The following is a 24,007-nucleotide window of genomic DNA, read 5'->3' on the forward strand; positions in this document are numbered from 1 at the left end:
GCTGGGTGCGGAAAGGTGCAGCGATGGGGTGGGTGTCCTGGGCTTGTAGGACTGACCCTTGAGGAGGGACGAGGCAAGGAAGCAGGACCCCAAGGGGAAAGGGGCCCGCCCCCACCCCGAGCCAGCTGGTGGGGCTCTGCGAGCGCAGGAGCTAAAGGAACCTACAGCCCAGGGTAGGCATCGTGCGGGGGCTGAGGGGACGGACCCCCGAGCCCAGGCCCTACCAGCTTCTAGGCCCTTCCTGTGTGGGTCCTCTACCCTTTCCCGCGCGATCCCAGGATCCGTGTGCTCCAGAGGCAGAGCACACGGAGTCGAGGCGATTGAGCCCGGCGGTCAGGGCTTCAGGGCTCCCCTCCGTGCAGGCTCTCCGGGTTACGGGCGCCCTTGCCGTGTGCTCCCTGGGTCACACCGATGCGCCCCCGCATCACAATCCTAACCCGCGTCCGTGCCTTTCCGTTGCCTTTGCTCCAGCGAGGGCCTGCCCCCCAACAGTTTGCTGCTCTCCCGCCTGCCACCAGCCACCCATGACCCTCAGCTCTTTGGGACCCCGAGTGAAGCTGGCCTCGTGCACGTTGCAGCCCAAGCACCCGGACCTTGCTCCCTTGGACCAAAGTGGCAGAGCCATGGGCCACGGGCTTTTCCTAGCGAGGACATTCCGCCAGAAAACCCAAAGAACGGGGCAGTCCCGTTACGGGCCCGCAGTCTAGGCTTGGAGCCAGCTAATGGTCCGCGTGCTCCGTGACCTTTGGCTCCCCGCAGCTTCAGAGGTCAGCCGTGTCTCTCCCTCCTCTTAGTGCGATCTAGATGCCCGGAGCAGGTGAGTGGCTCAAGGTGGCACACAGCTAGCGAGGGCAGACGGGCTGGCCGCCGGGAAGGCCTGGCTCCTCCCTACCTGACGGGCTGCCCAGGGAGGTCGAGGGCCAGCCCCGCCCCAGCCTCCCGCGGCCCTGGTGGCACCTTCCTGCCGTTGCAGGGGCTTCCCGGAAGCTGGCGAACGTCTGATTATTACCGGGTGCTCAGAGCAGCAGGGCCCAAGCGTGTCTGCGGGGAGGCGGGCCGCAGGCAGGGGCGCAGGGCTTCACCCTCGGGCAAGGCTGGCGCTGCGGCCCCCAGGCGACGCGGGCAGGGAGGGGAGCCCCTGACCTGGGCTGGCCGAGGCTGCGCCATGGCCCAGTGGCTAAGCGCTCCAGGGAGACAGGGTTGGTAAAGGCCAATCCTCGCATCCGCCCGGTACACGCTCAAGCCACGCCGAGGGCTTTATGCTCAGGGTTCTGTTTAGGGTGCACGACCCGTCTGCGCCGTGGGCACCGCCGTCCCGACTCCGTGAGTGAGGGGCTGAGGCTGAGACTGGCAGGCAGGGACCTGGGCAGAGTCCCCAGGAGGACGCAGGGTCGGGATTTGAACTCTGTCCGGCCTGGCTCCGGAAGGGAGCTCCCTCCTGTCCTCTCTGGACTCGCAGGTGCGACTGCTTAGCAGCCTGAGCCCCCTCGGGGGGGATGGGAGGGACGAGCAGGGGCGAGGTGGCAGAGGTCCCTGCAGCCCGCTTCCCTCCTCCGTGACAGGGCGTGAGAGGCCAATCCCTCGGGCCGCTGGGTGGGTCCTACCTCCTCAGCTTCTTGTCCCCTGGCCCTGCCCTGCGGGCGCTCAGCCTCCAGGGCCTCAGGCAGAGCCCAGCGGGGAGCCAGAGTCAAAGCCAAGGAAGGTGCTGGCCGCCAGGCGCCGGGACCCCTCCCACCCTGGCTGGCGCCGCCCTCCCTAGGGCCCCGGGCTGGTCAGGGCGAGGGCTGACCCTGCAGCTGTCGGCGCTGGCCCGAAATGGAGATGGGAAGGAACGTCTTTCCTAATATAGCTCCGCTGGGCGCCGTGGGAGCCAGAGGACCTGGAACCGAGGGAACCGTATCAGCTCCCAAGCAGCGTAGGGCCTGGGGCTCGATGCCCCCCGGCTCTGGCCCGGCTCCCGCAGTGCTGGCCCAGGGAGGGGCAGGGGCAGGCGGTTGGGGCCCAGGCTCCCAGCCAGAGCCCGCAGCGGCCTGAGCTGGGACAGCGGCAGTTTGGGGGCAGGGGTGCCACCTTCTACACTCTCCTCTCAGGTTTCCGCCAGGGCCTGCCCTGCCAGGGATATGCATCTAAGGAAACGTCCCGCAGACCCTGTGTCCCCCAGGACATAGTGTTCCCGGAGGTTCGCTCCAGACGAAAGTGAGGGTGGGGTCCCCTGTGTCCAAGCTGTGCTGCCTTGGCAGGGGTCGTTCCTGCAATAAGCCCTGGAGCCAGTAGCTCTCCTGACTCTCCATGGGGCCCTTAGGGGCAGTCACTGGGGACTGCACCCACCCTGGAGCCCCAGAAGGAGCCGCCAGGGCTGCCTGCACTCTTCCGGGAGGGAGGGTATGTCAGGGGGCGGTGGGTGACCCCAGCGTGCACCCCAGCACCGCGGCCACTGCGGCAATCCTGCTCCAGGAGAGGAGCCCCCAGAACTGACCCTGTTAAACGTGGAAGTTGTAAGTGGGAGGCCCGGAGCCGCTGACCAGCTGGAGGCACCTGCAGCCCAGGTTCTGGTTCGCCCGGGGCAGCCGCCGTCGTCCCGTCTCCCTCTGCACCTTCCTGACTTGGGGTCTCCAGCCAGGGCGCGTGGGGTGCCTGTGAACATGGACTGGAGACCCCATACTCCCGGCAAAGCTTTGGGGACTTGTGCGCCTACTGAGGGGGACACAGCGCCGCCAGCACCTCCGACCCAAACTCTGGCCGCCCCTGACTCTGAGCTCCCTGCACCCCCACCCCCGTCCTCTGTGGACGCGGGGTGGTCCTGGGGGTGGTCCCTGCGCCCCGGCCCTCAGGACCTCACTGATGCCTCTGTCTTTTGTGCTCTTTCCTTCCCAGGTGGTAGCCAACTCTCCAGCCAAGTTAGTATCAAAGGAAAGCATGTGCGTGCGCTCGTGTGCACATCCCCGCATGCGTCCGTGTGCATAGACCCGGACAGCGCGGCCGTGGCAGCATGTGTACATGCGTGTGCATGTGTGCGTGGGCGTGCCTACGTGCCCCTGAGCGAGCCTGCATGTGTGTGGAGCTGCAGGGTCGGAGTGGAGGCGCCGGGGAGGGCGCCAGCGCTGTCTCATTGCCTTCCCTTCCCTCTTGCCTGCTGCGGCTGCTCGAGGCCCGCAGGCGGCTGTGGGGGCGGCGGGTGCAGGTGTGCCGCGCAGGTGTGCCGCACCGGGGCTGGGTCCCCGGGAGCCCGAAGACGCCAGCATCCTGGAGGCCCTGGCTGGGCTGCGCCCCCTCTCACCTGAGCGTGCTCACCTAGGCGGGGAGAGCGCGCTGGGTGGGCCCCGGAGGCCGCGGCCAGGTGGACTTGCGGGAGGCCGAGCAGCCTTGCGTCCGGCCTGGAGGAAGACGCACCTGCCCCGGAGCCCCCGGCGCAGCGGAGCCCCGCGCCACCGAGCGGGAGGCCCAGCAGGACGAGGTCCTGCGCGGAGGAACGTGCTCCGAAGCCCCGGGGCGCCCCGTGCAGCTGCTTTTTGCCTTTGGGGGGTTCCCGACCCTGCTTGGGCTTGGGCCGCCGCTGCCTGCTCGAGGCCCAGCCCGCGTGTCTCCGCTTCCCGCCGCGGGGTGAGAGCGCGCCGCTGCCTGGCGCCCCCTGCTGCCCCGGGCGGTGGACGGGCAGGACCGCCTGCGGAGCGCTTCGGGCGCTGAGGGCTCTCCCTTCCAGAGCCAGCGGGCCACAGCTGGGCGGCTCGGGTGGGCCACCGGTCCGGCCTGGGGAGTGTCTCCGCCGCCCGCCCTCGGCCCGGCCTCCTGTAACACCACCTGTTGCCTTTTCTCCTCCCGCCTCCCTCCCTCCCTCCTCCTGCGCCCCCGCCGCCTCCCCCAGCGCCGACTACCAGGAGCGGTTCAACCCCAGCGCCCTGAAGGACTCGGCCCTGTCCACCCACAAGCCCATCGAGGTGAAGGGGCTGGGCGGCAAGGCCACCATCATCCACGCGCAGTACAACACGCCCATCAGCATGTACTCCCAGGACGCCATCATGGACGCCATTGCTGGGCAGGCCCAGGCCCAGGGCAGTGACTTCAGTGGGTAAGCGCCTCCCCTCCTCGCCGTCGCTCCTCGGGCAGCCTCCGCCGCTGGCTGGGCCTCCTCACCCGTGGAGGCCAAGGCACCAGGCCGCCGGGCGCCAGCAGAGACCTTAGGCTTCGCCACCCGCTCTCCCCCTCGCCCTGGGCCTCTGGGCGCAACCATCGGAGGGGAGCCCGCTTTGCCAGGGCCTTCCGGAACACCGCGTGCTCCCTCCAGATTCAGTCTCGCAGTCAGCTTTAGGAGAAGGGGGAGAGTCGAAGAACGTGCTGGTTGCTCCAAGCGCTTCTTGCAGCTTCTGCGTCTTCCGGGGCTCCACGAGGGGGTCGGTTTAGAAAGAGACTTCTGGAACCCTGGGTCACGTCCTGGATAAGCCAGTCTTCTCACACACTAAGCCATTCTTTGGGTTGGCCGCGTTCTTCCGATGAGGAGAGCGATTTCCGATGCGTGACCAGGTGTCCTGTTGGGGGGCGTCCGGGCGGGCGTCCAAGGTGCTGGGCCGTCAGCCCTCTGGGAAGCAGCCAGCACAGCCGCCCCCGCTCCTGGTGCTCCGGGGCGGCCCTGGCCCCGCACACTGGGGTTTGGAACGTCCTTCCCTCCTCGGGTCTGCCTCCTAGCTCTGCTTGAGGAACGCGAGCATTGGATAGGGAATCGGCTGGCTGAAGTCACTTGCGGGAAAGAAACGCTAATAGTGCAAAGGTTGATAGGGACCGCTCTCCCTTTCTCTCTCTGTGTCTCTCTTAGTCTGTCTCTCTCTGTGTGTCTCTGCCTCTCTGTCTCTGTCTTCCTCTCTGTCTCTGTCTCTCTCTCTGGGTCTCTCTTAGTCTGTCTCTCTGTATCTCTCTCTGTGTCTCTGTCTCTCTATCTCTGTCTTCTTATCTGTCTCTGTCTCTGTGTCTCTTTGTCTCTCTGTGTCTCTGTCTCTCTAGCTCTGTCTTCCTCTGTCTCTTTCTCTTTCTCTGTGTCTCTCTTTGTCGCTCTGTATCTCTCCCTTTCTGTGTCTCTGTCTCTGTATCTCTGCCTTCCTCTCTGTCTCTCTCTCTACCTCCGTGCTTCTGCCTCCCTGTCTGTCTCTCTGTCTCTCACACACTCTCACTGTTTTCTACTTGACAATGTCGTCGTCGTTGACTGTCGGAATCGACCGATTATCTCTTTGGACAACTTCTCATCCCCAAGTCAGGATCTCAAAAATGCTCAAGGCAGGAAGTCTTAAGCGACGGTTGCGTTCCTTCCCAAAGCTGCAGGGAAAGCAGACGTTGTGGGGGGGGCAAAGGGGTACAGAGTCCGGGGTAACTCCTGCGGCATCGGGCCCCTGCAGAACCCGGGCCCTGATGGCCGGGACCCACCTGCATGCTCCCAGGCCGAGGCTCCAGCGGCCCCAGGATGGAGTGTGGTGCGACCTCCCGGCTCCCCTCTGAGCCTCACCCGTTTCCCTGGGGCCCCCGGGGGACAGAGGTTGCTTGTCCCCAGAGCCCTGGGCCTCACCCCTGCCGAGCTCGGAGCTGCAGCCCTTGGGAGAACTCCAGACAGTGCTGATTTATTCAATCCCACTGTTCAAAGCAGAAAATAAGACCCCGCCAGCTTAAAAACACAACCATTAGCTCATGTGCGCCCAGAAAACCCAGGCTGCCCAACTAAGCCAGGAGGCTCGCGGGGATTTCCTGCGAACAGTTGGTGGCCCTGTGTGTCCTTGGTGTGCTCTCAAGAGTGGTGACCGTCGCCAAAGGGAAGTTCGGTGGAAAATAAGGGAAGAATGGCTCTTCGCTAACTTTATATTTTCTGTGCCTTGGAAAAAAAGATGATTATCACGTGGTTTTACCCCTGGGGCACCCGTGATTTTTTTTTTTTAACGTGATGCACCGTGGACCTAATCTGGGCTTCTCAGAGTCCCTCTCCCGTCTGCCCCCATGTCCCCTCCCGTGTCCTCCCGCCCCTTGCAGGGGAGCGACGCGCCCGCCCCTCCCTTCTAACCGGGCCCTGCAGGGCTGTCGCTGCCACGGTGCAGGGGAGGCGCTGCCCCCTGCGCCCTAAGGTGCTCCTTCTCTGCTGTGAATCCGCAGTTCCTTCCTCACTGACAGTTTTCTTTTTGTCTCTTTCTCTTCCTCCGTTACCCCGCACTCCCGTAACTCACTTGCGACCCTACCCCCGCTCCCTTGTGTGTGCGCGGCCCCTGCCATCCCCTGATGGACACGCACTCACTGCTGGGCTTTCCTCTGCTTGGCAGGGCATCGCCGCTGGCGTAAGTAGATCCCGCGGTGTCTGTCCAGTCGTCGTCTGTCTGGTTGAGGGATGGCGTGGGGTTTGGTGGGAAATGCCCGAGGACGGTGCTTCTGTGCGTGTTCCTCCTCACACCCACCTCACAGCCAAACGACATGCTCAGCGGCCTGTGCAGGCAAGTGCTTTCGGGGGTCGCCTCCTGTGGACGCGGAAATCAGAGTCACGACATCACACGGGCCCCCTTGCACCCAAGGCTGGGAACAGATCTCTGCTGTGCTTTGCGGGCGCTCCCCACCGCCTTTCCTGTCTGCTCTGGGATGGCATAGACCAATGTTGCAATCCATGCCCGGCCACTGTGCGGGGAGAAGGGGACAAAGGGGCTTTGGAGGCCCCCTGGGATCCTCACGGGAGATGGACCTGGAGGAGCCAGCGCCTGCAGTAGCACCCAGGCGAGGCCAAAGACGAGGCAGATTTGGGGCAGTGTGCAGGGGAATCAGTGTCCGGGGTGACCTTGACGTTGTGGTGACTGTGAAGGCTTTTGGTGGTGAGAGGCCCCTGCCGGGAGTGGCTCCAGAGCAGCCTCGGACCCAGGGCCCGGGACCCTGGGGCGCGTCCCATCCTCCCTCGATTCCCAGTGCCCATCGCAGCAGCAGCACGAGTCCCTGGTCTTGGCAAAGCCTTGCGGGAAGTGGAGCCGCCCATGTGACTCCTAAGGGACTCACCCGCGGAGCTTTCTGGAGCCCTCGGGGCTGTGGAGGGAGCAGGGTAGTCGCCTCAAGGGCACGTTCCAGGGAAATGGCAGCCACCACCTTGCAGCCACTTTCTGGACCACGGAGCTGTGTAGACAGGCTCAGGGCAGGCCCGGGCCCGGGCGGACACCTTCCCTCTCCTGTGGCACGGTCCTCCTCCTTCCCGTGTGCCCCCTACTGCACCCCTTCCTACTGCACCCGTGTGGGAGCCCTTGGGACTCCTGCCGGTGCCAGAAGCGGCCTCCCCAGGGAGATCCCACCGTGTCCGCTGCTCCCTGGGCGGCCCCGGGCTTCTCCCGGCTGGGCCCCGAGGATCCACTGGTCTTCCCCACCTGATCCGAGGCTGCCAGGAGCTGTCGCTCTGTGGGGCAGGGCAGGGCCCTCGGGGAAGCAGGGGCAGCTCCATGCAGTCTTGCTCTCCTTTGTGCACCTCTGCTGAGAGCCCACGCTGAGCCAGACATGGGGACCAGTTCTGGGAAAGTAGGCGAGTGCCTCCTTCCAGCTCCTTGCAGAGAGGCCAGAAGATGAGGGCCCCGGGGAGGTCCCTCTCCTAGGAGCTGGCCCTCTGGCGGGCAGGGAGGGCCCACCATAGCAGCGGCAAGGGGATGCCTGGCCAAGCGAGCGCCTGGGCCAGGCCATGCCTCCAGGCGTGAGCATCCGGGGTTTGCGAGGCCCCGGTGGTGGGCAGACACCGCCTCTCTGAGCTGTTGCTGCTGCAGCGAGTTTGAAGGAAGGGACAGTGGGTGGGACTCGGGAAGCCTGGGCTGTGATCAGCAGGCCCCTCGGTGCCGTCACCGAGAGCTCATGGGCTGACCTGCGGGGACCTTAGTGTTGGCGTCCGTAAGGCAGAGGCTGGACCCCTCTACCCGGGTCTGCAGGGTGGGGAGCCAGGCCATCATTGCTATAGGCTTGAGCCTGGTTCACCCTAACTCCTGGGAGGGGGGTGGACAGCAGGCCCCCCAGCTCTCACTGGCCGGGGCAGTTGGATTCAGGCTGGGAGGCACTGGACCCGAGGGGCTCTGGGGTCCCTTCTGGCCCTGAGCTAAGGTTATTCATTCAAGTACATTTGGAGCACCTGCTGGGTGCCAGACCCTGGGGGTGTAAGGGAAGGTCACAGGGTCCCCCTCCAAAGGCCATGCTGCCCTGGAGCAGAGGACTGATGGTCCCCCTGCCCCTCACCCTCCCAGCCCAGAAGGCCCTCCCTCCCCCTGCAGGCAGTGCCAGGCCCACAAGCCTGTTGCCTGGCTCCTCATGCCACCGCCCCACCGAGCCTGCCCCCTCTGCTGCGCAAGAGCCCATCAGCCCCTCCCAGGGTGGTCACGGCCCTGGGGGTTCCCCGTGTGGGTCCCACAGTGCGAGGAGGACTAGGACTGACCCTGAAGAAGCCTCTGAGGCCCCCGGAGGCCCTTTGTCCCCAGCCCCAAACTTGAGCTGCTCAGGGAGGTGGAAATTATTTCAGACGACCTATCCTGCCCCTCCTTCCCTTAAAAGAGACCCAGCCGTCCCCCTGGGGGGTGAGGCGGCTGGGACGCTGGGAGTTTCAGGTCAGTGTGTGCAGTCAGCCCAGGGCGGGCTGGGGGGTGGCAGGAGGGATCCGAGAGGAGTCGCTGTCTCGCCGTCCACCCTGAGCACTGAGGACCCAGGCCAAGCCCCGTCCGGGCCCCCGGGGTCGGTGGGGGGAGGGCACGGCGGGCTGGGCATGCGGGGTGTGGGGTGCGAGCGGGTGAGTGGCAGGGGGCGGCTGGGGGCGGAGTGCGGGGTCAGGAGCCCCTCCAGCCTGGCCCCCATTCACGGCTCCCCTGCGCCCCGCAGGAGCCTCCCTATTAAGGACCTGGCCGTGGACAGCGCATCTCCCGTGTACCAGGCCGTGATCAAGAACCAGAACAAGCCAGAAGACGAGGCTGACGAGTGGGCCCGCCGCTCCTCCAACCTGCAGTCTCGCTCCTTCCGCATCCTGGCCCAGATGACCGGGACAGAGTACAGTAAGTGAGGCGGGCGCGGGGCGCCCGGGGAGGCACGGGGGCTGAGCCGTCAGGACAGATGGCACCTCGGGGCGGGCTGCGGGGCGACACGGGTCCTGCGCCCAGCACCTGACCCCAGCGTTGGGCCACCCACGGCTGAGCCCCACCCTGGGCCTAGCCTTTCCCTGCCAGCTTCTGGGCCAGGGGCAAGCACCGCTCAGTCGTCGGTAGGGACCCCGTGTCCCCCGCGTGTCCTCCTCATTGGCAATTTTCTACCCACAGTGCAAGACCCTGATGAGGAAGCTCTGCGGAGGTCAAGGTAAGTGCCTGGACTCAGCTCGGTGGCCGTGTCCCTCCTGTAACCCAGTCCCTCCCCAGGCAGCTCCCAGGTCACATGAGTCACGGAAGGAACCTCTCAAGTTTACGTATTTGGAAGGTCCTGGCCCCTGACGGGCTCCAGCACAGGCTGGCTGGAGGCCTTGGTCCCAGGCCAGCGAGGGGGTCAGCGAGCGTCTCCCCCGGGCCCAGGCTGCAGGCATCAGGACTGTGGGCTCTCCTGGCTCTGTCCCCGGGCAGGGGGCAGGGCTGCTTTGGCCTATGCTGGGCTGTTGAGAACGAGGGCACCTCTCCCTGCGAGGGCACCGAGCCGGCTGCCTTGCCTGCCCACTCCCCTCGGGCCCGTCCCCTGTGAGTCTGGAGGCTGGGCAGCAGGCCCGCCAAGGGTGTGCTGGGCACGGGCACCGACCTTGGGACTCTGCCGTGCACACCTAGTATGCTGGCCTAGGAGCTCCGTGGCTTGCTCGAGGCACGATCGCCACTGCCGGGCTGGGGGCTCAAGGCACATCCCCCCACGGTGGCCGGCCTGGGGCACGGCCACTAACCTCCACCTGCGCCCCGCCGGGTGCTCGTGGACCTGGGCGCGAGGGGCCGCGCCACCCCGGAGCCCGCCGGGACCTGCTAGGGCCTTCCCTGGTGAGGCCAGGGCTCTGCGTCGCGGCTCCACGTTGGGCGGCCGGGGTCATGCGTGTTCTTCCGGGGCCAGTGGCCGGGGCCGGCACACCGTGCGGCAGCCTCCCTGTCAGGGCGGGGCCTCAGGTGCCCCTGAACCTGGGCCCTGGCTCACCTGCACGTAGTGACCCCAGGATTGCGTGGTGAGTGGGGCTCCAGCGCCGGCTCAGAGTTGACGTGGCTTTTGCTTCCGGGCCCTTATGTTGGCCAATCCCGGCCACTCCGGCTGTTGGGCTGGGGCGCCCCGGCTGGGGGTGCGGTCCCTCGGGTCTGCTCACGAGGCGCAGACAGGTCCTAACCTTGTAGGGCGCGAACCGGGACGATGAGATGCTGCACTCCAAAGCTAGTTGGCAGCGTGTGGGGTGGGACGGCACCGCGGCCACCCTGCTGCTCTGCTCCGTCGCTGCCACGCTGTGTCGGCTTTGCCGCCTTCCCCAGTGGGCGCCCCGATGGAAGGGCCTGACAACGCCTCAGCTTCCCCAGCCCCCGCCAGGGGCCCACGGGCTGTCCCATCCCTCCCACGACACAGAGCCCTGCCTGGGGGGTCCCTCGGGGGCCAGTCACCCTAAGCAGACCCCGTGTACGAGGCAGGCCTCCCCTCCTGCGTGTTTCCTCGGGGACACCTGCCGGGCTACTGAGTGACAACACCGAAGGGGGTATGAAGGGGCACCTCCGGGCCTCGTAGGCCGTTCCCTCCTTCCAGAAGCATCTGCTGGGGCTGGCTGTCCCTAGTCCTGGGGATATGTGGGCAGGTTAGTCCTTCCTCCCAGGGCCCGATCCCCGGGGGGGTATAGTTCAGCCCCCAGCAGGAGGCAGGGGACCCTGGGGTGTGATAACTCGGTTGCAGGCCTTGTAGCCTCTCCCGCCAGCTGCTACTGCAGGAGTTTCTGAAGGGAAACCTGGAAAGAGGGCCCAGCAAGAGGCTCTGTCCCGCTCCTCTCTCAGTGTGGGCCCCCACCCCGAGAAAGCGGCTTCCCCCGCAGGCCCTGCCCTGCCGTCAGCCCGGGGCCCCTGGCCCTGCAGTGAGGGCCCTGTGGCACCTGCTGACCTGCCTGCCCGGGCCTGGAAGGCACAGGCCTCCCGCTCCTCTCCCTCTTCCTCACTTTACTTTCTGGGGAGTCGTCCTCCAAGCCTTCCCCCAAATGTGCACTCTCCCCACCGCCCTAGGAGGTGGGTGGGCACTGGTGCTTCCCTGCATCCCGGCAGCCCGAGGACCTGAGAGTAGGCTCGCAGCGGGTGCGGCGATGCCCTTTGGCTTGTGATCGGCATCCGACATAGTGGCTGTGGCCACTGCTCACGGCCAGGGCCCCGGGCTCACCCGAGGGGCCACCGGGAGAAGGATGCAGCACACTTGTCCCCAGCCGGGGTCTGGGTGGGGCAGGGATCCTGCTCCCCAGGGCCCGAGCCCCATGCCCACCCTTCTGCACGCCCAAGGCGGAAGTTGCGCTCCCAGGCCCTGTGGATCCGTCTTGTGGGCCAAGGGCGGCCACCGCCTCCTCTCTCTCCTGGTTTGGCGTGCTGGCAGGAAGGAACCTCAGGGTTCCCCCGGGGGGCTTCCAATTGCTGACTCCGCTGAGGTTGCCAGGCTGGCCCGGGACAGCTGACGGCCCACAGGGGCCCTGCGTGTTGCAGAGGTGCTTGCTCCCCACTGGCTGTGTGGTGGGCACAGGCAGGAGCGCGTGAGCTGTGGCAGGGTCCGTAGCAGGCGGCAACTTGGTGGCCTGGGGTCGGGGCCGCCCCACCTGTCAGAGGGCCCCACATGCTCTCCCCTCCCCGGCCCGCAGGAGCCCCCGCCATCCTCCTGGACAGCCCCTGGTAGCAGGTGGCTCCCCTCTGGGGCTCCAGTGCCCACCTGCCGGCCAGCCCAAGGCAGAGCCTACCCTCCAGGGCCCCTGTCCTTACAGGTGAGGCAGGGTGGGCCCCTGGATAGCCCAGGCGTCTGCCGCGGACCTGGCTCCCCTCCTAGGAGAGGCCCCCGTGCCTTAGGAAAGTGTAGGCCGGCGACCCACAGGGGCAGGGGTACCGGGGCTGCTGGCCTCCGTCTGCAGCAGCAGAGCACCCGCGGTGCCTCCCATTGCTGAGAGGTCTCCACAGCTGCCCCCGTGCTCGGCGGTCTGCTGGCTTGGAGGTGGGCCCACGTTGGGCAGCCCTGGCAGGGGTGGCCTTGGAGGCGAACCTTGCTTGTCCCAGGCCGGGTTAGGGCTGTTGGTGCCTGGGGGAACCATCCCGGAGGTCACCTGTGCACAAGGGACGTCCTCTGGCCCCCAGCTCGTAGCTCAAACGTCTTACCGGAGCGATTTCTGCATTTCCCTGGTGCTCGCCTGGGCACCTCCCTTAGGCCTCAAGTGTTAAGGAACAAAGCGGCGAGTGACGCGTTCACAGAGGAGCGAGGGTGAGGGTGGCCTCGTGCCGTCCTCCACAAACCGAGTAAAACCCTTCCAGGTCCCCATCCGGGGCCCCACCCCCAACAGAGCCCAGGGGCTCTCGCTGGGTCTACGCTGTCCCCTCTGCGGCCCCTCTGGGCACCTCAGTGCCCTCTCCCCCCACCCCCCGCCCCGCGCGGGCCGCTGTATCCCCACGCCTGGGGCTGACCGTCCCCTGCTGCCAGCCCAGCTTGCAGCCCTCCCCCACGGGAACGTCCGTCTCGGGGATTTCTCATTATTGGCGCTCGCCAGCCTGGAACGTTTGGCGACCGCACCTGGAGGAACCAGGACCCCGCCAGGCGCACCTGAGAAGCCCCAGCACGTCCCCATGTCCTTTCTCTCCTGGGGATTCACCAACAGCAGCGAGCAGAAGAGCCCCGCTAGTCGCCCGCTGTCCGGGGCTGTGCCTGAGCACCGAGGATGGCGGCCGGGTCTGTGTCTGGGGTGTCTCTATGGGTCGGCCCACCATTGCCGTGCACCGTGCAACCAGCAGGGCCCCCGCGTGAGCTGCCCCCCACCCCCGAGATCCCAGGTAGAGCGCAGCCCTGTGGCTGAGCCTCCACGGGCTTTGGGCCTTGGCTTCCCGTTGGCACGGGGGAGGCTTCAGTTCCCAGTACGTGGGCCGCGGGCGGCTCATGTAGGAATCGCAGATGGAGGTGCGGAGCAGGGCTGAGGCGTGGAGGGCGAGCCGGCCGCTGGGCAGACGTGGGCGGGTGGAAAGGCGACTGCGCGAGGAACGTAAGACCAGCACTGCCCCCGCCTCCCATGCGGGGACCCAGCTCCTCTCCCAGCTCCCTGCTGGCAATTCGTTGGGTCAGCGTCGCGTCGGGAGGGAGTTGCAGGTCGTAAGACCTCCCGCAGAGAGGTCCCACGGTCACAGCTCTGCAAACCTGCGGCAAAAAGTCGCTCGCAGGGTGTTTCCGTCACCCCCAGGAGCCTCCCCTGTCTGCAGGTGCAGCCCCCTCCCCGCCGTGCTCGCGCCCCGCAGCCTGGGGCAGCCGCTGCCGTCCTCCGTCTCCACGTCCCGTACGCGGAGTCCTTGAGCCCGTGACCTGCGGGGCTGGTTTCCTCCTGTCAGCCTCACTCCCTGGGGGTTCGCCCAAGTTACTGGGCGTGCCAGCTGGTCATCTGTGTCTGTTGGCGACTGAATACTAACTACCGCCCGGTCTGGATGTAGCCATCACGTTTCAAAAGGAGTTTCAAACACTGTCCGGGTTAAACACGCCTGGAAACGTGGCATGTGTGGCCACACGTGGCCCCTGGGCCGCCTGCTGCACGCCTGGGCTGGAGGATGCCAGCGGGCCCTGCTGCCTCCACGGCCTAGGACTCCGGCACCTGCGGCCCTGGTGTCCCCCGGGCGCGCCCTCTCCTGGGTCCCCACGTGTCTGGGGGCGCCTTGCGGGTCTCGTCCTGTGCCCGGGGCCCAGCAGGCTGGGTGGGGAGCCCAGAGGCCCCCCTGGGGGGAAGCGGTGGGATGTCTGGGTCCTCTGTGTGTGTGCCGGTGGCCTCGTGAGTGCGCGTGTGCTCACGTGTGCCTGGTTGTGCTCAGGCCTGGGCGGGGGGAGCAGTCGGCGGTGGTTCAGAGGCTTCCTCGTCACGGGAACAGGCGTTGCTCCTTCTTGATGCCCAGCTTGGGGACAGGGACCTCGCTAGGCCCACCTGCCTGTTGGTGCAGTCCTAGAGCCCACGGCCAAAGCAGCCCTGCCCGGCCCCCAGGCCCACCAGCCAGGCCCCTGTCCACAGCTTCCCACTCACCCCCATCCGGTCCTCGGGACTCTGATCCCGCCCCAAGCCTGGAAAGTGCTCCGTGGGTGGCAAAGCCTCTCGGACCAGCCCCCTCACTCCCATGCCCCCTGCCCAAGCTGTCACCAGGGCGATGGGACACATCCCCTAACCCCTTTCTTTCCTCCTTTTCTCTCTGTCTCTGTCTCTGTCTCTCTCTCTCTCTCTGTGCCACAGGGAAAGGTTTGAAACGGAACGTAACAGCCCACGTTTTGCCAAATTGCGCAACTGGCACCATGGCCTTTCGGCCCAAATCCTTAATGTTAAAAGCTAAAAGGCTGTCTGGAACCCCCCACTCCTCTCAGGCTGGACTCCCACCCTCCACACCCCACACAGCTCTGGCATGTGAGCCCCACGGTGATGCTTGAGAATGTGCGGCTGTGCTGGGGGCGCCTCTGATAGCCGCCTGCCTGCCCCAGAGCCGACAGCAAAGGTCCGGCCCCCGCCCCGCCCGCCCCGCCCCGCCCGGCTACACCCCTCGGCACCCCTCACAGGGCCCGAGCCTCTGCCCCCCGCCCAGGCCCTTCGCCGTAGATCAGAGGTCGGGGCAGGGCTTGCTGCCAAGTAGCCCAGACCCAGGGGAAGCGGGACGTGCCCCTGGCCCAGTGCCAGCGTCCTCGCCCCGGAGAGAGGCGCTCTGGCCCGGGCCGTCCCGGAATAAGCCCACGGAGCGGCCCGGGCGGCCGGAGCAGGCTCTGCCGAGGGCATGCGTCCCCGGGGCAGGCGGCCGAGGCTCCGCAGGCCGCAGTGACGCTGGCCGTGCTCCCCCGCGCTGTGTGCTGTGTCCCTAGTGCTCCCCCCTGTACATAGATAAAGGCCTGTTCTGAAATAAAGAGGATTTAAAGTGAATCGAACCGGCCCCCGTCTTGCTGTGCCCGTGCGTGCCCCGTTCAAGGGGCTAGGGCTCCCCGAGGCGGGCGAGGCCAGGCACCACCAGGACAGGGGCACGGCGTGCTCCCCGGGGCGGGGGCAGGCCCAGAGCAGCGCCCCCCACTGCTGATGTCCCGACCCCAGGGCCCCCCGAAGGCGGTGGGGCTGGGGGTGGTTCTGGAATGCCCCGGCCTGCCCTCCCACAGCCAGGCGCAAGCAGCAGGTGAGCCCGTCCTCCCCCAGGTCAGAGCTCCCCCCACGAGGAGTCACGCCAGCCCGGGTGGGTCCGGGAAGCCAGAGAAGCCCCCCCCCCCGACTAAAGAGCTCACGGGGGAACCGCTGGGGGCCTCGGTGGGCCCCGGACCGGACTCAGAGGAGGGGAGCTGGGAGACGGGCAGGCGGGTATGGAAGGCCCCCTCCTCGCCCTGAGCACTGAGGAGGGTTACGGCTGCCAGGTCCTGTCCTCCCTGCCCCCGTCCACCCCTCAGCCCACCCCCGATTGAGGGAACCACAGGCTGGAAATAAAGGCAGATGCCAAGGTCCGTCCGCAGGGCCCCCCAGCTGCCCCCACGGCTCCCCTCCCCTCACCGGGGCCTGGGCTTCCTCTGTGCCTCCAGGGACCTGGCCACCCACCAGAGGGCTGGCCGCAGAGAGAGCCCCTCCGCCCACCAGGAGCTGCGCCCCAGGCCGTGCCAGCCTGCTGCGCCTGGGCCCCGCACCCCTCCCTGGCTCCCGCACTGAGTGTAGGGCCATGGCCAGGCCAGGGCGGGGGTGCAGGTGCGGGCTCTGCTCATGTCAGGGCATCCTTCCTATATTTAGCTGACCTTTAGTGGGACTTCCAAGGCCCAGGGGCAGGTGGGGGCCTCGGGCTGCCAGAGGGAGACACGTCCTAGGCCGTGGGCGTCCTGCGGTTGGCAGAGGACCTGGGCCAACCGGTCAGAGCTGCCGGGCTTGTGGCCGCCTGCCTTCAGCCCTCCCTCTGCCCCCCGCCCCAAGGCCCTCCTTAGCTTCCGGCCTGCCTGGTGTCTCCCAACACCCCGGCCCCTGCACGAGCGCCCTGGGCAGCCCCGGGCCAGGGATCTGCATAAAGCCCCCTGGAGTAAACGGGACAGATTTCTGCACCTGGCGCTCAGCGTCTGTGGGCATCGGCCAAGGCACCAAGCCTGACGGCCTGGGTGCCAAGGGAGTGAGAAGGGCCGCTGTGGACGGTGCTGATCATGGCGCAGGGCCAGTCACGCGAGGCCCAGAGACGGGGGGCACACCTCCCCGCAAGGGACCAGGAAAGCCCCCTGGAGGAGGGCATCTGCACGACTACTTAGGAATGGGGCAGGTGCTGTTGGAGCGGGGGGTGGACAGGTGCGCTGAGTGGGGCGACGGGTGCTGATGAGAAGGGGGGTGTCCGGAACCATGAGCTAGTCCCCCGTGGCTGGGATGGACATCACGGTCAGTGGTCCGGAGCCGGGGGACTTGGCACCCTGAAGGCCACGTGGAGCGAGCAGAGGTTCAGGGTTCACACTATAGCCCACGGGGATCGCCCGCCACTGTTCCCGTGTGGCCAGGGCCACCTGGGCAACAGCACGAGGCTGTGGGATGGCATGCCAGCTAGGTCGTTGGTGGCATGAACGACTTCCAGACCAGCCGCCCAGTGGCTGTTCAGCCGTCGTCCAATCGGTGGAGACGTTCATGCTCCATTCTTCTAACAAAGAGCAAGAGCATCACGGCCTCAGCGGGCAGCCACTCCCCAGCTCAGCCACGGCACTGCCACCCCATGGTGCCAGCCCAGGCCCGCCAACCCCAGACCCTGAGAGCCAGCACGTCACCCAGGCCCAGCTGTTCCCCCCATCGGGGGCCATCGCACCCGGCAGGGGTGGGGTGGCCACGCTCTCCTTGGTGCCAGCCAGGGTGCGGGGAGACGTGAGCCGGGGGCCGCAGCCAGACTGTGCTTTTCCTTCCCGCGGGGCTGTGAGCGTCGGAGGATGTACGGGGTTTGCTGGTTTGGCTTGGGTTTTGCTTTGATGTTTAAGGTGGATGATGACTGAGTCGGGGGTGGTGGTCGAATCCTGGGCCTTGGCCTGCAGCGGAGGCAGGGACGTTCCCTGGGCGCTTGCTCTCGGGATCCTGGGGCCTATGGAACCTCAGGCCAGGAGAGATCTGAACAAGAACCCAAGATCCTGCGGGACAGCCTCAGGGCCGCCCCTGCCTCCCCAGGCCCCGGCGGCTCAGTGTGTCCACCCACAGGACGCAAGACCATGAATCCTCCTGGGGCCTGCCTGCAGCCGCCCTCCCGCCCCCAGAATTCACGTCACCGTCACTCTTGCCCTGCCGGGTGTCCTCGGTTCCCAGAAGCCACTAGGAGCAGGCGACGGGGTCAAGGAGGGCAAAGAGGGGAGACGCTTGCCCTGTGTCAGCCTGAGCCTTCCCACACATCTGCCCACGCCGGGGGGGGGGGGGCCTGGGGGGCCTGGGGGCCGCTCCCTGTGCCTCCTGAGGCAGGGGCTTCAGAGGCACGGCTTCCAGAAACCAGGGTCTTCCATGGCGGGCGGCAGAGTGGCCTCGTGGCACTGACGCGGGCCTGAGAGTGCAGCTGCTAGGCTGAGAAAGGGCTACACGGGACGCGGCCACCGCCTTGTCCACCCCGGATGCTTGCGGCACAGTCACGGGGCCGAAGCACGCTCCCCGCACACCCCCCCCCCCCCCCCCCGGAGACAGTGCCTGCCACCGGCCATGGCCCCCGCTGTGCCCTTCTCCCCGGCCCGGTCACGCTCCCTATGCCTTTCTCACGCCGCGCTTCTGCCAGGGACAGGACAACCCTCAGTGGCCCTCTGTGGTCCTCCGTGGCCCTCCGTGGCCCTCCATGGTGCTCCGTGGCCCTCCGTGGTGCCACAAGCTCAGAGCGGGCCGATCGCAGTGTAGACTCCCGGCCCCCAGGCCTGCTGAGCTTGAGGCCACACTCGACCAAGATTCCCGGGCAGCCCGCCTTCCTCAAGGCTGAGGCTTGTGGTGATTAGGGCTCACGCCCCCCCAGCACCCCCCAGCCCTCCCCAGGGCTCCGTGTGCCACGGAGTGGAGATTCGGTCTCTCTGGACCTCGGGCTCTTCACCCCTAAAACCAGGAGGGCGATGCCCGTCGCTCAGGGCGGTGGCAGGGGTCAAACGGGGGGATCCTTGCTCAGTCGTTGAGCACAAGGCCCAGGAAGCACCCCCAGAGGGGAGGTTAGGATCCCGCTTGTCCTCAAGGGGGAAGAGTGTGTTTTGTTGGGCAAAGAGTCTGCTTCGCTAATCACAAGAAGTTTCTTTCTCCCTGAGGCTCCGCTTGGGGCGCTGGGTAAGGCCCCCCCGACCCCTGCACGTCACTCGGATCCTGCAGGCAGCACCAGTGCGGGCTCAGGTTGCAGGATTGCCTTGCCTCGGCCTCCACTCCCTCGCGGGTGAAACAGTCCGTAACCAGGGGTTGTTGTGAGGACGAAGGACGTGCGCGTGCCTGGCAGGTGGTAGGAGCCAGACCAGTGACTCAGGCACCTGGGTGGTCTCGTCCACTTGCGGGAGCTGTGTGTCCTGCTGCTACTGCAGCGACTACAAGTCTTCGTGCAGAGACTCTCGTAAGCAGAGAACGTGCATTTCTTTGCTTTCCCGTAACTGCATCTTTATGGTGCCCTGCTGTGTGGATGGCAGGAGCCCAGTCCCGTCGCCACAGGCTCCACCGCTCTCCTGTGCCCAGCCTGGCCGGGGGGACGGGCGCTTACAGGAGCCTGGGAGTGGGTGGGCCTGCGGGCACCTGGTCCCCGGCTGCTGCCGCCCTTTGCTGGGACGTCCCCTCCCACCGCCCGGGCCGCCCGTCCATGCTGGCAGCGCAGCACCTCTCCGTCCCCACTGCATGGCCCGCATGTGCCCGTCCCTCGGGGGCGTGGGGCAGCCTCCCAGCCCCTAGGCCCCCCAGGGCCCGGGGATCCTTGGGCTGCCTGGGTCTGCTGGCCAGACCGCAGCCAGCACGAGTGGGAGACCGTGGGGCTTCTCCCAGTCGGGGACACGGCTGCCTGTCCTCTGGAATCCCCCCGCCGTCCCTCTGGTCCAGGTGCCATCGACCTGGCCGCCCGCATCCATCCACCTCCAGGCGCACTCAGGCCCGCGTAGTGCCTGTAGCGCCCACACGGGCAGGGGCAGGAAGACAGATGGGCACGGAGCCCCGGGTGGCACTGCAGTCCGCTTTCCCACCACGCTGTATCTTCACAGTATAGACACAGTATAGACCGAGAAGGACGAATTAGGACGTACCCAGAAACTGGGGGGGACTCGCCAGGCTGGAGACCATTTCTGGCGGTCCTGAGGTCCCCCAAGTGCTTGCCACCCTTCCTTCTTGGGCCCTCGGGAGCTTTCTTCTGGAGCCGGAAACACGCCTTCCGGAAGATTCTACTCCGTTTGCAGTGTGGATGGTGCCTTCCGCCCAGCCTGCCTCTGCTGCAGCCCCCCAACCCCCCATGCCAGGGGCCCCCTTGACCTGTTGTCTTTCTTGGTCCCGCCTCATCAGCACCCCCACTGAGCATGCTCCAGTGTGCACCAGCCAGGCTGCCACCCCGCTGCCGCCCGCTTCTGCCCAGCCGCCCGCTGCCGCCCCCCGCAGTGCAGCCTCGCCACCCCCGAGCGCAGCCGCTGCCTGTGCCGCCGCCGCCACCCCCGCCTCCAGCCCTGCGGACAGCCCGAGGTAACTGCCCATGGTGCCCGCCATGCCCTCTGCCGGGAGGCAGGAGAGGCCTTGCCCACGTCCACCCCTTGGCCACCGGGTCCAAGGGGGCGAGGACCCCGGGGTCCTTGGGGGGCCAGACCCAGCGCGGCTGGTCCTGAGAGCGAAGGGGAGACTGGGGGTCACTGCGGGGCTCAGCGCGGGGCCGGGGCCGTGCTGCCCTGCGTCCAGCATGTGTTCTGAAGATGGGGGCAAAGTCTCCCCCTCTCTCCCTCTGCCTCTGTCTCTCCTTCTCTCTCTCTCTCTCTCTCTCTCTCTCTCACACACACACACACACAGACACACACAGTTAGATAACAAAGAGAGGCCCTGAACCACCCGGATAAAGGGAAGAATGGCAACTGTCCCTATGGCCTGGGGAAGTCAAGGGAGGCTCCCTGGAGGAGGCAGCAGAGGCAGTGTTGACCCGACCACGTAAAGTGGGTCAGGTCTGGGCAGATACTTAGTGACTGGCGCGCCCTCTTCCTTCACCCTCTCTGCTGTCTTGATAGAGAGCAGGCGACACCAGAGGCACCTGACGTCGTGCGACTTAAATCTCTGCTCCACTTACCGCCTCTAATCTACAGAAAATGACTTAGTTTCTCTGAAGCTCAGTTTCTCATCTGCTAAGACGTCGACACAACATCTGTGTTTAAGGATGGGGACACAGTGGGCACAAACCCCTGGCCCGCAGAGCGTCCTGAGTGTCGGGAGCTGCTGCATTTCAGTCTGACCTCTTGTGTTCCCAGCCGAGGCTGGGGCGTGGGGTCGGGGGGTTCGCGGGGTCGCTGCCAGATGGACAACCCTCTGTGGGCACCTCGAGCTGTCAAGCTGCTTTCCCAGTGTCCCGTGCTCTCCTCCCAGGGTCTCACTGCCAAGGTCCAGGGTTCCCTGGGGCGGGGTTCAGAAGTCCCTGGCGCGGCTGGAGGCAGGACAGCGGGTGGGCAGAGTGGCCCGTGGGCCTGTGTGCCACGGCCCCCCCCAGCTCCACGAGGACCCGGTGCTGCCCAGCCCCACTCCAGCCTCAGGGGGAGCCCGCCCGGGCTTCCAGGGGCTGTTGGATTCCAGCTTCCTGGGGTCCCTTAGCGCGTCGCTTGCCCCCTGCACACGAGTCTCTCCAGGTAAGGACACACGGAAGAAAGCTCGCGGGGGTAAGGAATGTCTTGTTATGTGGGCAGGTGCGCAGATGCGCCCCAGTCGGATGGAGAAGCTCCAGACGCCAGCCCGGCTCAGGGGGGAGTTCCAGCGTTGTGTGGGGCAGAAGGGACCATGCCCCGGGAGCCCGTGGGGGGCATGGGGACTTGCCTCCATCCTTGCCTCCTTCCCCAGCGCCAACCCCTGACACAGGACCTGTGGCTGCCGGGGTGCTGGCAAAGCTTCCTCCACGACGGAGAGTGGCTAAGCCCCCTGACCCGCAGCCTCCTCCTGTCGCCGTGGGAGCTGAGCACCCCTCGGTGCTGCCCCCTCCAGTAAGGCTCCTCCTGCACTTGGTTGGGCAGAGCAGGGCAGGCAGGCTCAGGGAGGGGAGACAACGGCCCGGCCCCACCGGGAGAGGTAACTGGGCGCGGTAAGTGTGCTCCCCGAAGCCTGGGACACGGGCCTCAGGGCTGCTTCTACTCCGTACGATCAGGGGCACCGCACGCCCTTATGGATCCACTCAGGAGCTTGGCAGTGGGATCTAAGCCAGGGCCACCCCTCCTGGGGAAGAAGGTGGCTCCTGACCCACTGACTCTGCCCAGCACCCCAGCCCGTGGGGAGCAGTTGGAAGGAAGGCGGGAAGCCATGGGCTGGCGGCAGGGGTGGGGGGTCACTAGCATCCCCATCAAGGCCCCATTTGCCCAGGGTGTGCACCTGTGGTCCCCAACGGGATCTGAAAGATGTAGGGAGAGACCAAGGGCATGCTTATAAGGTGTCCTTCTGTTTTAAATTTTAAAAAGGGCGGGGGTGGGGGGGCTTGTTCACTGATGAGTGGAACTGGGAATGAGACAAAGTTGGACACGCTGCTTCACCCCAGTTCTTGCAGCCTTTAGCTCTCCGAGGGGAGGGGCCCAGTACGGCATTTCCTGAGGGCGGGCGATGAATTGGGGCACATTCCCCCCCACCCCCACCCCAGCCCTGAGATCCCATGGTTCCTGGGTCATAAGGGGCAAGAGGCTGCTCGGAGCCTTTGGCCGCCAACTCCGTGGGAAGAGGCCAACAGGAACTCTGTGCAGAGAAACCTCTGCATGTACTTGTGTGTGTGTGTTGGGGATGGGGGTCCCCGGCTTCCCAGGAGCCCTCCCTGGAGCACCCAGACCTGAGGCCTGCTGGCTCCCTCCAGCAACAGCAGGAAGCGGAATGGGGGGTCAGCGGCTGTGCTCCAGAAGGTCCAAAGGCTGAGGGATGGGGGCAGCTCCCCACTTCTGCCCCCCCTCGCCCGCTCCTGCTCAGCTCAGCCCCACCTGGCTCCCCAGGGAGTCAGGGGCTTCTTCCATATGTCCCCCGTGTGGCTGGTGACTCCTCCCCAGGTGGCGGCACCAGCAGGGGGCTCTGTGTTATAACCAGACTCAAAAGCAGCTCCCCCCCTCCAAGGCCACCAGGGTCTTTCCTTCACGATCTCGGGCAGCTCCCCAGTGACCTCTGTCAGGCTTCCTCCTCGCAGGGGCTCCTGAAGATGGGGGAGCCGGTCCAGGGCTGCAGGCCCCAGGGCCTGGGTGGGGCTATCCTTCTGGCTGCTAACTCCTCCCCGCTTGGTTTCAGGCCCCAGGCCTCTGCCTACAGCCCGGCCAAGGCGACCTCTCCGGCACCCGCCTCTCATCCATACAGTGAGGCCTCAGCTGCCCCTGCGCCCAAGCCCCGGGTTGTCACCACCGCCAGCATCCGGCCTTCTGTCTACCAGCCAGGTGAGAGGCAGAAGGGAGGGGAGGCCGTGCGGTCAGGCTGGACGTGGCTGCTCGGCCACATCCCAGAGCGTTCGTGGCCACAAGCGCCCTGCTAATGAGGCTCCGAGCCGCCCCCCCGCCCCCCGCCCCCAGTGTGGGCCAGAGTCCTGTGGAGTCTGCCTCTGGTCCTGGGAAGGAGGTGGCAGCTAGGGACGGAGCCGCCCAGCTCTAGGACGGTAGGGTTCCTGGCTGGGCATCTCCAGGCTCAAGGTGAAGGATGCCAGGGTTCAGGGCAGGAGCTAGCTCCTCCAGGAGTGTGGGGCCGGGGAGAGCTGCAAGGGGCAGCTGCAGGTGCAGTGAAAATGCTGCAGGGTTCGGCAGCCCTGATGCGCATCCCGCCTGGTGCTGGTTTCCTGCGTTGAGGCAGGGTGCTGGGGGCGCGGGGTGGGGGGACACCATCAGCAGCGGTGACCCAGCACAGGGCCAGCCGAGCTCACTTGGCCGTCGGCTCTGTTGCTCTGGTCCCTATTGCATCACTGCCCGGCCCCTCACAGGCATGAGGACTCGGCCTGGAGCCCCTCTTTCCTAGGCACAGGCTGGCAGGCTCCCCAGAGCCCGAGGGCAATTCTAATGTGGCTTGCACCCCCGCCCCCGTTCCCCGAAGCACAGCTGAGAGCCCTGTAGCTGGTATGTCCCCGGCTGGCGGGGGGCCTGCGTGCCTGGCCTATGGGTGTGTCACAGGAGGGCTGTGGGCATCTCTGCTGCCGCCGGAGACCGCACTGGCCCCTCCTTCCCAGGAAGGCAGGGAGGGCTGCGGCGGGTTTTCTTCCCTGTACGCCCCGCACCCAACCCAGGCCTAGGACTCGGCCTGCTCAGCACAGGTCGTGAGTGAAGGTATAAATGAGTGTGTGGATGCCGGCAAGGAACCCACATCGGGGGGAAGGAGTGGCACGAGGAGAGGCTGTGCACCATGCCCTCCGGCAGCCAAACACATGGGCCATGGTCACAAGGGCTCCCGGGGCGACCCTGGTGCGAGTTTCATGGGTGGCTGAGATAGGATTTGAGGTGCGTGCACACTTCTCGTAGAGAGCATTACACTTTCTCTTAGGGCCACCCTGAATACAAGGGCACGGTGGCGTCTTCCTCCTGCAGTAGTGTTCCCACTGTTCTCTGCCCCCTCGCAAATTATTACACACGCACTCTGCTTACCTATGGTAACAGTGGTGGGGTGAGGATGCTGATGACTCGGTTGGGGAAGAATGGGGACAGGGACGGGGCTTCTCTGTGTCTTGCAAGAGAGGGAGAGTTGATCAAGAAGTGATGAGGTAAAGGAAACAGCAGAGGCAGACGGGAGTTC

General features: G+C 66.4%; 1 protein-coding gene across 10 annotated transcripts in view; it reads left to right on the forward strand.

The window, feature by feature from the left end:
• LDB3 (LIM domain binding 3) overlaps positions 1-24,007 on the forward strand; it is a 56,894-nt gene that overhangs the window by 12,013 nt on the left and 20,874 nt on the right. For 4 of the 10 annotated variants that reach the window (XR_004815284.2, XM_035715434.2, XM_035715433.2 and 1 more), the window contains exons 6-8: positions 8,842-9,011; positions 9,273-9,309; positions 22,529-22,671. Coding sequence is in view for 9 of the 10 variants with exons in the window: in XM_035715434.2 (XP_035571327.1) it covers positions 8,842-9,011; positions 9,273-9,309; positions 22,529-22,671 (350 nt within the window). In the remaining variant the exon portion in view is untranslated. Of the gene's footprint in view, positions 1-2,874; positions 2,898-3,862; positions 4,067-8,841; positions 9,012-9,272; positions 9,310-14,380; positions 15,053-22,528; positions 22,672-24,007 lie in introns of those variants that run through there. The other 6 variants (XM_035715436.2, XM_049109096.1, XM_025434452.3 and 3 more) reach the window with 4 other exon arrangements.

The sequence above is a fragment of the Canis lupus genome, chromosome 4 (genome assembly GCF_003254725.2).
Source record: "Canis lupus dingo isolate Sandy chromosome 4, ASM325472v2, whole genome shotgun sequence".
Lineage (NCBI taxonomy): Eukaryota > Metazoa > Chordata > Mammalia > Carnivora > Canidae > Canis > Canis lupus.